The 15,881-nt window shown below is 45.6% G+C and overlaps 1 protein-coding gene across 1 annotated transcript in view; it reads right to left on the bottom strand.

The window, feature by feature from the left end:
• LOC125298764 (neurexin-3b-like) overlaps positions 1-15,881 on the bottom strand; it is a 243,341-nt gene that overhangs the window by 139,819 nt on the left and 87,641 nt on the right. The window contains 2 exon segments of the mRNA XM_048249611.1: positions 1,463-1,517; positions 1,520-1,668. Of these exon segments, the coding sequence (XP_048105568.1) occupies positions 1,463-1,517; positions 1,520-1,668 (204 nt within the window).

Below are 15,881 nucleotides of genomic sequence, written 5' to 3'. Positions count from 1 at the left end.
CTAACATACATGTACAGGGCTAGATGGTTCCTTCAGCTTGGGTCAGCTCTACTAGTTTGTGCGTATACAGTGTATACTGGGAAAGCGGGTGTTTGTACAACGGTACAACCACATACTCATGCATTTCATGTATTCAGTTTTTATATATTTATGTTCTTGTACACACATTTATGTACTGCCATGCGTACATTTTATTCATTCAAAGGATATGTACAGTATGTGTATGTATTTCACATCACTATATTACTATATCACTATATTATGCATTCATTTACATAATGCATATATATTGTGTGCCATATACAGTGAATGTGGGTCTTATATGCTGTAAACATTTACAAGACGTGTGTACGTGTGTGTGTGTGTGTGTGTGTGTGTGTGTGTGTGTGTGTGTGTGTGTGTGTGTGTGTGCGCATGTTGAACATGAGCGTGCTTAGCCACCATCTGCAGGTGCTCTGGTTGCTCTGGTCGCAGGGCTGTTTGCCCAGCGGGCCGCAGGCTACAGGCCATTGAAGGGGTGAGTACCATCTTTTGACAAGGCATGGGACATGCCACCAACAGCAGGGGGAGCTAAAGAGTAAGAATGGAAACCTGATGGCAACCCAACATAAAAACCAAAACAAAACCTGCCCCAAAATCACATGATTTAGAGATATGGGCACACTGATACAGGTAGATTCAATATATAAATAGAGCAATGGCAAATATACATAAATATGTATATGTTCTTACATTTAAATGAGGATTTGCTTAGAATTTTTCTGAAGTTTTATTTTTTTTTTAGAAGTTTTATTTTTACTAATAATTAATAATTATTATTACTATGGTAAATAGGATGCAATTACATATTACATATCTTGGTATTACATTGACTTTTGAGGGCTACTAGGTTTACCAAGACATCTAAGGATGATAATTTAACTGTAAAAAATATGGTCTTATATTATCATTCTTTAGAATTATATGGCACTGAAATGTCAATACCATGAGGAAATGATCATGATATGATCTGGGCAAAAGATGTGCCGTGTCAAATAAGCAGCATGGACAACTGTTATGTGGTTAGACTGAATGAGATATCGCCTGTCTACAAAAAACATTTCAGCAAAGCCGGGAGAGAGAGAGAGAGAGAGAGAGAGAGAGAGAGAGAGAGAGAGAGAGAGAGAGAGAAACCACAACACACTTTCATGCAGATAAACACACATTTCATGTTCGGGAGAGGAGAGAAGGTTAGAGATGTCAGTCAAAAAAAAAAAACGAACATAAACAAAGCAGACTTTGAGAACTCCAGAAAAGCACTTTCATAAATGAAAGAACAAAGCGGAACTCATTACGTTAAACAAACACACTGAGAGAGAACAGACTGCAGAGAGCACGAGGCCTCTGGTGGAGAGGGGAGTGGAGGGGGCAGGACGGAGAGGAGAGAGAGGTCGAGAGAGGTCGTCGCCGTTGTCGCGGATACCTAAGTTGACGGTGAGCTTGACACGGCCGCCGTCCAGCTCGAGACGGAGAGTGTCGTGGAGGCGAGGAGCGACGCGGGCGCCATGAGGATGCCGTAGGCGCGCTGCGACTGGAAGCGCAGCGACACGTCTTCCGCCTCGGTGTGCATCACCTGCGGCACCGTGATCTTCATGTACATGCTGCCGTCAAAGCTCAGGATGGACGCCTCTGTGGGGCAGAAAGGACGACACAGGGCGGAACGCCAGACAGAGTCCAGTTAGTCATCTATAATCAGTCACGGATGCATCAATAATATCAATCAATAATAAATATGAACAAATAATCATTCATTTTACTAGTTTGTCAATCAGGTTGCTTGATTTAGAACTGATAATAAGCATGTTTGACTTGGATGCAGGCACCAGGTCTTGTTGTGTGTTGAGTTAGGGTTTTACACTCTGAATTTCTAACACAGGGTGGTTGCGTTTGCAGTTGAAGCATAGCCTAGAAATCTAGACGCACCCTAGTGGCAGCAAATTTAATTTGCAGGCAGGGTAGTCAAGCAACTCTCCGTTGGCTTGCGAGCTGGAAAAATGAAACTTCGATCAGGCCAATCACATTGTCTAGTTGGTGACTTTTGGGAGATGTATTAAAGAGGATGGCCATCCATGAAATACCTGCTTTCTGACACATTGGATTTGGAAGAAAATGGATCCTTACTGGATAAGGCAGGACACATGAGTGAGACATGAGTTTTCAAAATCAATCTTTTTCTGTTTTTCAAAATCACAACACCTGAGAAAATTAAACTGCTGTTATGGAGAGGGTTTAGTGCATAATGTGCATTACTGTAGTGAATACCGTAATATAAACTTTCAAAATTTCATGTTATTTGTACATGCATCATTTCCATGAATTTGACTTTTCTCAGTATTTGTTACAATTATGGTCACAATGTGCCATTGAGCTTTTATGTTTTTCTAAAGTGTCATTGTTGACTACATTCAAGACATACATATACATATATATATATATATATATATATATATATATATATATATATATATATATATATATATATATATATATATATATATATATGAGGTGGACCAAAAACAGACTAATCCACCAGGGAGAACCTCTTTAATGTGCTTGTGGAACTCTCTTTGTAAACACAACCTTAAAGTCAATAGCTATCTCTTCACTTACACTTTTTTCTCCTTTGCAAACATTACTTGGGGAATGATTTTTTTCACCCCCACAAATCGATGTTGCATTCCAACTCAAATGCTATTGAGGAATCCTTTGCCCTGTCAGCAGCCCTGGATTGGAAAGCACCTCCACATAATTCCCAGAGTCATTAGATGAAAGCACTCACAACACGACAGCAGCAGACACAACACATAGACCGGAGCCTGTAAAGGCACATATTAGGCCTATGGGCTCGCCTCTGGCATGAAACACGCCCTGATGAAACTCTGACTGGGCTCTTCCTAGGCAGAGATCTGGTGCAGATAAGACACAGCTCCGGCCCTGATGAAGCTTGGATCTGGCCCAGATCAGGCCCAGAGAAGGTACCGATGTGGGACTGATGTGACAGGGGCCTGGCCCTAATGAGGCGCACATCTGACTTTCCGCACCTCAGTACCTGCTGGCTCTCAGGGGAGTATTTAGGCTTTAACGCAGGCTGTTCACCTCCTGCTCACCACCCCCCTCCTCTCCCTCTCTCTCTCTCTCTCTCTCTCTCTCTCTCTCTCTCTCTCTCTCTCACGAGGTGCAGACTCCAGAAAGCATGGCGTGTGATGTTTCCGCCGCGCTCGAGGAGCAAACACGACGCCCGCTCAGAAGAGCACCCGTGTGATGTCTTGATTACAGCAGCTGAGCAGAGTGCTCCCCTCCTCGACGATCATGAGTGTGTGTATGTGTGTGTGCTTGTGTGTATGTGTGTGTGTGTGTGCACGTGTGTTTGTGTGTGTATGCTTTGATGCTCGGAGTACACACAAACACACACACATACACACACACAAAATTCACATGCTGTACCATAAGTGTACACAATCATCTACTCAGTCACAGACATACACACACGGACACACACGCGCGCGCGCGCGCGCGCACACACACACACACACACACACACACACACACACACACACACACACACACACTTGGCACAGCTGGGGGTTTCTTAGGAGAGATATCGGCAGCTCTCCCGACTCGTTTTAGATGCTAATGAAGTGATGTGCTTTTCAAAGGGGGGTAAGGTTGGCTGGAAAATTGAAGTCCAGCACCACTTTACATAATTACCAACGAATTGCCAAAGACAGCAGGGGGAAGAGGTTATTAACATGAAAGCTCGACTGCTTTAGCTCGGCAGGATTTTTCTCCCTTCTCTCTCTCCCTCTCTCTCTCGCTGTCCCTTTCACTCTTTCTTTCCCCCTCTCTTTTTCTTCAGCAGGGTCTGCGGCACTCTCCATGTTCGACAGGTTACACAAAAACTAAACACGCAGCTTCACTCATCTTCTTCCCCCCTCTCTCTCTCCCTCTCCCTCTCCCCTCTCTCCCTCTCCCTCTCCCTCTCTCTCCCTCTCTCTTCCCTCTCTCTCTCTCCCTCTCTCACACAGTTCGACGAAATGTCGTTTTATTGGGGATCAGACGCCAACAAAAGGAATCGCTCCTGGAGAGCAACTCTCATCAGAGGGCCACGGCGCGTCCAGTCAGTCACAGTGAGCTTCCTGGTCACACTGACTCCAACGTCACTCACCCATGGGTGGCAAGGGTGGGGGGTGGTAGTCTTTTCAAGTGCACTTCAAACGACTGTCTCTATCGCTCTCTTTCTTTCTCTATCTCTCTTTCTTGTTCTCTATCTCTCTCTCTCTCTCTCTTTCTCCAACGAGAGTATTCTCGAAAGCATCTCAATGTGTTATCGGTCACAACGAACTGTAGATGAAGTGTCCAAATGTGTTGGGTGCAGCAGCAGTTGAAGAACAGGCCTGAGTGCATGGCTATTATCCTCGGTGAGATACAGCAGTACATGCGTGCTTAGGACATTTCATAGTCTACAAACCCTCTCTTTCTCTCTTTCTCTCTCGCTCTTACACTCGCTTACACACACACACACACACACACACTCGTTCTCTTTATTCTATTCTACATACTCTATCTATCTATCTATCTCTCTCTCCCCCTCTCCCTCATCCTCCCCCTCTCTCTCTCATCCTCTCTCCCTCTCTCCATCCCTCTCTCTTGCAGGCACTGAGTGTGAAATGGCTCCTCTGAACACAAGAGGCTCTTAGCCATGAGCATTATCCCAGAGTAATCCTGGTCATGTGACCTGATGGAGCATAGCTGCTGCATCAGGCACAGAGGAGCACTCTCCACAATGCCCAGGCAGCCAGGCAGCCAGACAGGCAGGCCCCTCTCCTCCTCCTCCTCCTCCTCCTCCTCCACCTCCTCACTACGCAACCCAACGCAACGCACCACGCTACACAGCGCGAGTCTGCCTGCAGGGAAAGACTGCACTTACAGCAGCTTAGTGGCCCTCCACACACACACACACACACACACACACACACACACACACACACACACACACACACACTATATATATAAATAAATATATATTTATATAGTGAGTGCATAAACACACGACATTACTTGTAGTATGCAAAACATGCACAAACACAAAACACACACACACAAATCTCAAATGTCATCGAGTGCATCTATATTAGAACACAGCAATCTCAAACACCGCATCCTGGCAGTGGTATCATGAACTGACATTTATTCAGTCCACACTTGTGGCGCCCACACCAAGCACATTAGAGGCCATAAACTAAACATGAATCCTTTTTGCCCTTATTTTGGGACTCATCCAGTATCACAACGGCAAGTGCACACAGTGTGTTACAGCTTTATGGATAACATAATGAGTCCATACATTCAGAAATACATATATGTGTCATTTAAAGAGTTACATAGGATTATTATGCATATATCTGAACCAATATTCTATGTTCTATGATTGAATGCAATAGTCAAGATGACTACTAAATCCCTGCTTGTGAAATGTGTTCTCTCTTCAGTCAGTCAGGTGTGGCCATGGCCACTAGATGGCGATGGAGGCCACTAAAGCAGAGGAAGTTGAGCATGAACTGCAGGAGTACCAAATGAAATGGATAGCAATCAGAGTCTTGGTTCTCCATGCATTCTGTGCACGCATTCCGAATGCATGAGAGGAAGAGGGAAAAGGGAATCCCATTGGCTTAAACGGTCACATTTAATAGCATGACACTGCAGCTTTTTGTTTCTGGTGACTTGCCCATAACAGGCTGGCAAAGTTTGCTTCCAGTGAGGTGTGACGACAACCATGTCCCCCACCCCCACCCCACATCCTCCCATTCTCTCTGCTGCATACACAGGTCTCTTACTGCTACCCAGCCCTTTGGGTATTCACTCCAAACTCTCTCTCTCTCACACACACACTCTCCCCCACACACACACACACAGAGAGGCTTTAATTGAGTATTTAATATGCCAATGGTGTGTATACACTTCAGTTCCTCAGTTTATTAAGTACACCTAGTGAGAAAAACGAATAGTCTAATACAGTCTAGTACAACAGTCCTGTGGTAGATCACTCATTGAGATTGTTATAATACTCTCTTATTTGATCATTTTGGAGGATGATGTTTGTTGCTGTCACACTGTGTTGAATTAAACAGCAAGGTGTTTCCGTTATTTAGCCTAGTCACTAACTGAAATGGAGTGGTCAATATTAACAGACACATGTCAGGGGTTTTAGTTTCAGCTAGCTCCAGATTTCTCATAGGCAGTGATGGCTATATGTCTCTGTGTGATTACAGTATGTGTGAGAGTATATAGGCATGCGTGTAAATGTTGAACATCATAGTAAGCAAATCTAAATAATATATAAAAAACATTAACAGCTGCACTGATATTACCTGAAAAACAAAATAAAAAAAAATGAAAATTTGTTCAAATGGAGGATATAGTGGAAACTCTTCATGCATTATATGTTTATCTGCGTGTGTGTGTGTGTCTCGTGTGTGAGTCAGTGTCATGGCAATGGCATGAAATAGGACATCTCAAGACTCAAGTACACACAAACAAATGTTAGCTCGTACACACACACACACACACAGCACAGCTGTACTCCAGCGGGTTGGACCAAATGATCCAGTGACTATCATCTCAGGCCAATCTGAATAATTCAGACTCCGCACAAGCGCATGGTGGAGAAGACAACTGCACGCTCCCTCCCAACCTCTAGCCCCCATTCCTCCCTCCTTTTCTCCCTCCATCCCTAACTTCTCTCTTTTCTTTCCTTCTCTCTTGCTCTCTACCACCCTCCAAAATCCTGTCTTTCTCATTTCCTCTCTCTCTCTCTCTCTCTCTCTCTCTCTCTCCTCCTCGTCCTCTACTCCTCCCTCTAGCAAGCAGTGGGGAAGGGATGGGCTGTGTATATGTAACCTGCTCACAGACTCGTCATCACACATTTAATTACAAACGGGGATTAGGGATTCGGAGCATAATGTCCTCGCCGCCGCAAAAACCACAAGCGATGCAGCAGCAGCAGCAGTGGCAGCACAGTAACGGCCGTGTGGACCCACTTCCAGCTCCTCCAGGTGACTGGGGATTTCTCATAAACACCGGCCGTGACAAGAGAGGGAATGACACTCGTTCACCTACACTCAACCAGCCCTCCCGAGCGTCTCTGTCTCTGTCTCTCTCTCTTTCTCTCTCTATCAATCCCTCCCTCCCTCTCTCTCTGTTTCTCTCTCTCTCTCTCTCTCTCTCTCTCTCTCTCTCTCTCTCTCTCTCTCTCTCTCTCCCTCTCTCTCTTTCTCTCTCTATCCCTCCCTCCCTCCCTCTCTCTCTGTTTCTCTCTCTCTCTATCTCTCTCTGTCTCTCTCTCTCTCTCTCTCTCTCTCCCTCTCTCTCTCTCTATATCTCTATCTCTGTCTCTCTCTCTCTCTCTCTCTCTCTCTATCTCTCTCTGTCTCTCTCTCTCTCTCTCCCTCTCTCTCTGTCTCTCTGCCTCCCTCTCCCTGGAATGAACAGAGGAGGCATTCTGGTAGGAGAGAGTGAGGAGGCATTCTGGCAGGAGAGAGTGAGGAGGCATTCTGGCAGGAGAGAGTGAGGAGGCATTCTGGCAGGAGAGAGTGAGGAGGCATTCTGGCAGGAGAGAGTGAGGGAGGCATTCTGGCAGGAGAGAGGTGAGGAGGCATTCTGGCAGGAGAGAGTGAGGAGGCATTCTGGTAGGAGAGTGAGGGAGGCCCATTCTGGCAGGAGAGGAAAGTGAGGAAAGCAGAGGTAGAGGAGAGTGAGAGAGGCATTCTAGTGGGAGAGAGAGTGAGGAGGCAGGAGAGAGTGAGGAGGCAGGAGAGAGTGAGGAGGCATTCTGGCAGGAGAGAGGTGAGGAGGCAGGAGAGAGTGAGGAGGCATTCTGGCAGGAGAGAGTGAGGAGGCATTCTGGTAGGAGAGAGTGAGGAGGCATTCTGGTAGGAGAGAGTGAGGAGAGTGAGGAGAGAGTGAGGAGGCATTCTGGTAGGAGAGAGTGAGGAGGCATTCTGGTAGGAGAGAGTGAGGAGAGTGAGAGGAGGCATTCTGGTAGGAGAGAGTGAGGAGGTGAGGAGGCAGGAGAGAGTGAGGAGGCATTCTGGTAGGAGAGAGGGAGGAGGCAGGAGAGAGTGAGGAGGCATTCTGGTAGGAGAGAGTGAGGAGGCAGGAGAGAGTGAGGAGGCAGGAGAGAGGGAGGAGGCATTCTGGCAGGAGAGAGTGAGGAGGCAGGAGAGAGTGAGGAGGCATTCTGGCACTAGAGTGGATGGATCTTTTTTTTCTTTCTTTCCACCCAGCTCCACAACCACTTCAAGCTTTGACCATGAGCCACATGCGCGCCACACACACACACACACACACACACACACACACACACACACACACACACACACACACACACACACACACACACACACACACACACACACACACACACACACACACACACACACACACACACACACACACACATACACACACACACACACACACACACACACACACACACACACACACACACACACACACACACACACACATACACACACACACACACACACACACACACACACACACAGACAACAGACACCCTGCAACACTGAATCCAGACCAGTTGGCTGGAGATGAAGAGCAGTTACGGCGAGCGTGGGGGGGGCAGCTGTCCCACAGGAGGTTCCATGCGCATATCAATGCCGTTTCATTAAGTGGCCAGTCATATCACGGAAAAGGGTGACACTACCAAATTTGGCACCTGTCTTTGACAAGCGCATCGTGCATCACAACATGAGGGGCGGCCATGAACATAAGGCAGGAGGCAGCTAAAAAATAGAGATTGTTTTTCACTGAGAGAGAGAGAAAGATAGAGAAGGGATATTTAGAGAGAGGAGAGGGCAGAGAAAGAATGAAATAGAGTGAAGGGCAGAGAGAGGAAAAGGAGGAGGATACAGAGAGAAAGGATAGAGAGAGAGATAATAAGAAAGAGACAGAATGGAGAGAGAAAAAGACAGAAAGATACAAACAGAGGATTTGGTTTAAAAACCGAGTGAACCCCGTGACTTTGTTGATAACGATGCAGATACCAAAAAGTCATTATTCTGCTCAATTCCACAATTATTTGACTTTCAGGGGCAGTGAAAGATAAACGAAACAAAGCCGAGCACAGAATGAGAGAGAGAGAACTGGCCAGAGCTTTTTATGTGTGGCAAATGTGCAGGCACCTGCAGTTTCACTTTCACTTTCAGGATATTCATTTGTGCCACACACGTATTGTATGCCTGTTTCTTTCCGGAGAGTTCTAGGAAAATCACCCAACGCACTGAAAGTAACCTGAGATAATGCTGAAAGTTGAATGACAGATCTATTATTTAAGCGCTGGCGATCCACTGAGGACATTTCGATGTACACACACAGAGACTGAGAGCAAAGTCCATATGGCAGGATTCAATGTCTTATCTACTGTAATATGAATGCCTCGTCCCTGGAAAACAAGTGTTGTGTAAGGATAGTAGCCATGTTGGCATGAACTGCACACATTACTGTGAGTTTTTCCACATGCAAATATAAAAAAAATGCAAATACTGTGTTTTTTGTTCTTGGAATTGTTTTTCTATCTTCAAAAAGTGTCTAGACTCCTTGTATCTAACAAATGAATTGTCCTTGCAGAGTTGCAGTGGGGGGTGGGGGATGGTGTGAGGGAGGAAGGAGGGAGTGAGAGAGAGAGAGCGAGTGTAGTGAAGTCTACAGTATATGACCCTTTCAAGAGAGTTCCATTATCAGCATCATAGTTGGCCCCAAAGACTTCCTTTTTAACATTCCATATGTTATCTTAATGCAGAGGAAGTAGATTGGGGCCCAAATAGAACGTTCAAGCATTGTTTTTGTTTTTATTGATGAAAGGGTGTATATGACCCAGGCAGTGGCTGTGGTGTTGTAGCACTCTGAAGCCTGGACACCTTGTGTGCTATTTGCTGCTGAAGCTCTCACATGGAAGCAATCGTGTGTGTGTCTGTTTTTGTGATTGCTGCTAAAGTGTGTGTGTGTGTGTGTGTGTGTGTGTGTGTGTGTGTGTGTGTGTGTGTGTGTGGTGTGATTGCGGCTGAAGCGCTCACATGAAGGGCACCGTGAGGGCGCCTGTTACTCAAGACGGTTACACCTTGAGGTGTCAAGAGTGCCTGTTGGCCCGGATCAATGTCTAAGCCAAGGTGCTCTCCGCCCGGACACGAGAAAAGGAGAGAATTAAAGAAAGAACAGAACGGAAAGAGAAGGAGAGGAAAGAGGATTGGTTAAAGGTGAGAGTGTAAATTCATCACTTTTTTCATTAAAGATATGATGCTCGATTTTAGTGAAAAGTTGCTGATATTCGCTAATCAAAGCTAATCAAATGTCTCCCCTCCCTTCTCCTAGATGGATGTGTGGCTCAGTCAATGTCACTTTATTCAATTCCAATAATCAGAGCCAGGACTGTATAATCAACAATGGGTTTGAGTAAACACACCCTTTAAACCTCTAAATCACGACAGTTGTTCTTTCATTGGTGTACTTTTTCAAACTCATTCACAATGAAGGGGAAAGTTTTCATCAGCTTTATTTACCTGGTGTCTTGGTGGCACCTGGTGACTTTTTAAAGCCTAATGGATTTATTTATTTGGAACAAGGTGCAGACATTCTATTCAAGATATCACCGAAACAGCCGACAGAGACACGTCCTCCATCTTTTATATAAAGTGCTTTTCTTTATTGAAAAGGGTGGACTGACTGTGAATGCACTCAGGCCTTGTAACACACAGAGGCTTGTGGGTTTCTTGAAAGCATGAAGTAAAGAATACTTTGACCATTTTTCATTCTACTTAATAGAGAAATATCAGAATGTACAGTGCAATATCATGTCAATGGTGTCAATGACTTACTTAATCCCCTACATGGTCAATCCTAATATAAAATGTAATCCTAAAACCTAATCTCCCTAATAGATATTGCTACTGATACTTGCTTATGTACCGATTGTTCAGCTTACATTATAGAGATCATGAAATTGTATTTATGTCAGTTTCAAAAGTGAGTATTATGTAAAACTAGATATACCGCATAGCGGTACAACATATGACCGCCGCTCAGACCTGTACATCCATTCCGCGAAAATAAATCATATTAATGAATTTGTCTCCATCTTCTACTCCATAATTAGGAATTACAAAACTAACCTGTTTTCTAAAAATTGCTCTTAAAATGATTACCATTTGAATCTAGGGGAGTTAAGCTGTGATATTTCTGTCAATGTCTCCACTAAAGGAAATTATATTTGCTCCTCTTTAAACAAAACAAAACACTACTATGAAATGCACAGTGGCATTGTTCCCAGGAACTGGCACTCACACTGTTCCTGAATCAGCCACACAGACCACATGGGGACCTTAAAAACAGTTTGAAGACAGACCCGTGGAGATGCACCTCTTCCCACTTAACATCCCCTTGGTAGTGTGATTCAGTCAGCTGTTTCCTGTTTTGGATGGGGGGTCAAAGGGGCGGTGGAGAGGTGGGGTTCATTTAGATCATGTTAAACTCTCATCAGATTCGCCTCTAATGATGGACACATGGTAACTATTGTGATTTATTGTGGTCAGAACACATCCGGGCCACAACTGGCCCAAATCAGAGCCGGTCCTCTGAACCGTGAACGCAAGTGTCACATCAGCTCTCAGTCTTTCAAGCAAAATAAATAAATAAATGAATGAAAGTCTTTAAAGCAATTCAATTATGCGTGTGCTAAGGCTCGGGGTAGGGAGGGGATATTGTGGAGTGTAATTACCGGCGACAAACGATCAATTATGGTTGTTCTTTATTTTTTCCTTTGGGAGTGCCAGAGACGTGGAGACAGGGGCTGATAAATGAGCTACAATGAGCCTGCGTGTTTGTGAAGAGGCAGTGTGTGCCTATGTGTATGTGTGTGCATGTAATGCTTGTGTGTGTGTGTGTGTGTGTGTGTGTGTGTGTGTGTGTGTGTGTGTGTGTGTGTGTGTGTGTGTGTGTGTGTGTGTGTGTGTGTGTGTGTGTGTGTGTGTGTGTGTGTGTGTGTGTGTGTGTGTGTGTGTGTGTGTGTGTGTGTGTGTGTGTGTGTGTGTGTGTGTGTGTGTGTGTGTGTGTGTGTGTGTTTGAGAATGTGTGCATGTATAAATGAATATTTGTGTATGGACTTTGAGTGTGTGTGTGTGTGAGAGAGAAAGAGGAGCAAACACAGCGCACTCTGTATGTCCTCAGCATATGAATTGCATCTCCAGGCACACCCAGCCTGCTGGAGCCTCCATCCCTGCTGTCCTCCCGTCTACCTCGTCTGTCCCACACACACACACACACACACACACACACACACACACACACACACACACACACACACACACACACACTTCTACTCCTCCTTTCTCTCCTCCTCTCCTCCTCCTCTCTGCCATCACTACCAACACTTCCATTTCTTTTCACTCCCCTTCTCTGCTCTTCATCTCCTCTCCCTCTCCTCTTGTACACAATGTGTGTGTGTGTGTGTGTGTGTGTGTGTGTGTGTGTGCTCTCTCCCACAGGCCCGTTTGCTTATTAACGGAGACATGGAGTCATTTTCACACATCCGAGGTGAAGGGCAAAAAGGGGCTGTTGCACCACATACGGCAACAGCGTGGGTGGGTGGGTGGCAGTCATCAACCATGTGTGTGTGAGAGTGTGAGTGTGTGAGTGTGTACCGTATGTGTATGTGTGTGTGTGTGTGAGTGTGTGAGTGTGTACCGTATGTGTATGTGTGTGTGTGTGTGTGTGTGTGTGTGTGTGTGTGTGTGTGTGTGTGTGTGTGTGTGTGTGTGTGTGTGTGTGTGTGCGTGTGTCTGCATTTCTGTGTGTGTGGAGTGTGTATGGTGTGCATGTGTAAATCGCGACACATTATGCCACAGGAAATATTTGGCCACTTCCTCATTCGACCGCAGTGGAAGAGGAGAGTCCCAAAGCAACTAGGCCTGGTACAGCCCTTGGCCGTGAAAATGTGAGAAATGATCTCTAATCCAGCTTCTGCTTGCTGTTCCAACTGCGTGGAACAGTGTGGTTCAACAGATTGTGCGTCATTTTCCTTTGGGAAAAAAAGGGCAATGGCTTACATTGCGTTGGCAGGGGTTCAAAGCTGTGTCTTTATAACCGCCGTACTCTGTTAGTTAACCAGCTCAGTTCATCAGCGGCAAATCTACCCATCACCCACAGCATGCTGAGAGGGATAAAGCAAGGCCTCTGGATCTCAACACTATAAAGCCAGTGGCTTTAAGGGAGGGCATCGATTTCAAAAGCCACAAAAAAAAAAAAAAAATTTCCCCTCATGTGGGAACATAAACAGAGTACCACTGCCTAAACCTGACAGTTGTGAAATATCTCAGCAAGCAGGAAAACAACAAAATGACAAATAAATAGATAAGCACAATGGTTTATCTTGTTTTTGCTTTGGCTAGAGCTGAACGTTCTGTTTTAATTCAGCTGTTTCACAATTATGAGTATGCTGGCTGCAGTATGAATCGCTTTAATGTTCTGTGTAAACTGACTTCAGTGAAAAACATACATGAAAGCCACTATATGAGGGTGCCTGAGATGAAAGAATAATACAAAGGGGTTCATAGTACTAAGATAAGAAACCCTCTCAGACCTTTTCTATTATTTGCTGCATAAATAACACAACCTTTCAGAGCCATTTGCTTAAATAGTACACACAAGGGATAATGGAAGACATGGCGTTCAAAATTCACCCAAGCAGGTTTATGGTGTAATTTATTACTATTACACTAGTCTTTTCATATACACTGTGGCTCGGTGGTGACTATTCTCCATTTGTATCATTGTTTGTGTTGAGGGGGCTGTACTTCTGTATGAATGTGTGCAGTGTGTGTCTTTGCCAGCCATGGCAACCTTTAGGACAAAAATAATTAATGGATACGTATATATTATATATCACAGTGAGTGAGTGGTCACAGCGCCACTCTCCGCTATGCTCTCCAGAGAGCTGTAAGCACAATAATTGCAGTTTTCCACTGGGTCTTATATAATGTGCCTCTTACTGTGCTGTGCTATGCTGTGCTATACATTGTTTGACATGGCGTAGGCAATTTCATTCGACATGCCTTTGTGCATTTAGGCTTTCTAACAGCCTGATGATGTAAGCAGCCACATCGTAGCATGTCCAGATCCTACAGGAAGATGACTTTTAAAAGGGACCTTACAGCCTGGGGCAGGAGGCACGTCTGCCTGGTATGCCTACTGTGCAAACCAGGAGAGAGGAGGACTGCAATACCATGGCAGGCAGAACACTCAGCTCAGATCTCCACGGTGATATCACTGACCCTTGCACTGACCCTTGCCTTACAAGAAAAGAGTGGCAATTTCGCAACACTCTGACCAGGCCCAGTCAAAACATCAGGGGGACCTCATGAAATGCCTGCCACCCTAAAATGGTTAGTCACTGAAAGCCCATTCAGTGTGGTGATGAAACCCCCCCGCAAGGGACAAGAGAAAACCAATTCACATCCCAACACCTGTTAAACACTGTGAACCCAATGGACTCAACCCCCTGGCCAGTAATAGTCCTGCAAAAGCCCTCAGTCCAAACAAACACATTGGAACACACAAAAAAAAAAAAAAGTCGACCACTAACAGGGTGACAATGCAAGGATTCCAAAGAGCCCCACAGAGGATGCCAGAATACCAGTTTTACAATGAAGTATATAGTATATATACTTTTTGATCTTGTGAGGGAAATTTGGTCTCTGCATTTAACCCAATCCGTGAATTAGTGAAACACAAACAGCACAAAGTGAACACACAGTGAGGTGAAGCACACACTAATCCCGGCACAGTGAGCTGCCTGCTACAATGGCGGCGCTCAGGGAGCAGTGAGGGGTTAGGTGCCTCTATTCTGAATACTGCACCAGTTCAACACACTGAGGCTTAAGGCCGTGGGGGTTTAAACTGGCAGCCCTGAAATAGAAGCTGTGGCACGTGGGGACCCAGACACAAGCCACCATGATGGCAAGAGGAGAAGAGCAAAGAGACACCGCTGTGACATGGTCGCGAACAGCAGGAGAGAAGAGGGGGGAAAGAGAGGAGAGGAGAGGAAGGGAGGGGAGGGAAGATGAGAGAAGAGGAGAGGAGAGGAGGGGAGAGGGGAGAGTTTGCGATGCCACTACAGGGCCGTGGGGAGGTGAGGAGGTGAAGAGGTGGTGGGCAGCTGTGATGCCATTGGTCCTGTCTGGGAGGGGAAATGGTGGTGGCAGCTCACTGCGTTTTCACATGTTTCAAGCTGCACTGTACGAGTGAACGAGAGCGAGAGTACTCACACGCATGCACAGTCTCAGATATACTCGGACACATATGGATACAGTATAATATGCATATATGCACATGCACGCACAGACATACATGCACTCACGCACACATGCATGCATGCACACACACACACACACACACACACACACACACACACACACACCATGCCACATGACTGCACGGCATTGGCTCCCACGCCTCCGAGAGCTACGAAAATAGAGCGCTCTCCAGGACCGCAGCAAGGTTAACGCAACTGGACAGCTCGCTCCTTCCGCTACTGGCTGCTGCCTCACAGGCAAACACCCCCCACACACACACTAAAACACACTAAAACACACACACACACACACACACACTAAACACACACACACACACACACACACACACACACACACACACACACACACACACACTAACAACACACACACACACACACACACACAGGCACACACACTAACACACACACACACACACACACACACAGGCAAACACCCCCCACACACACAGAAAAGCTTTCA

This window comes from Alosa alosa, chromosome 8 (assembly GCF_017589495.1).
Source record: "Alosa alosa isolate M-15738 ecotype Scorff River chromosome 8, AALO_Geno_1.1, whole genome shotgun sequence".
NCBI lineage: Eukaryota > Metazoa > Chordata > Actinopteri > Clupeiformes > Clupeidae > Alosa > Alosa alosa.
The sequence above is the reverse complement of the archived record's forward strand: the minus strand, read 5'-3'. Positions and strand labels throughout refer to the sequence as shown.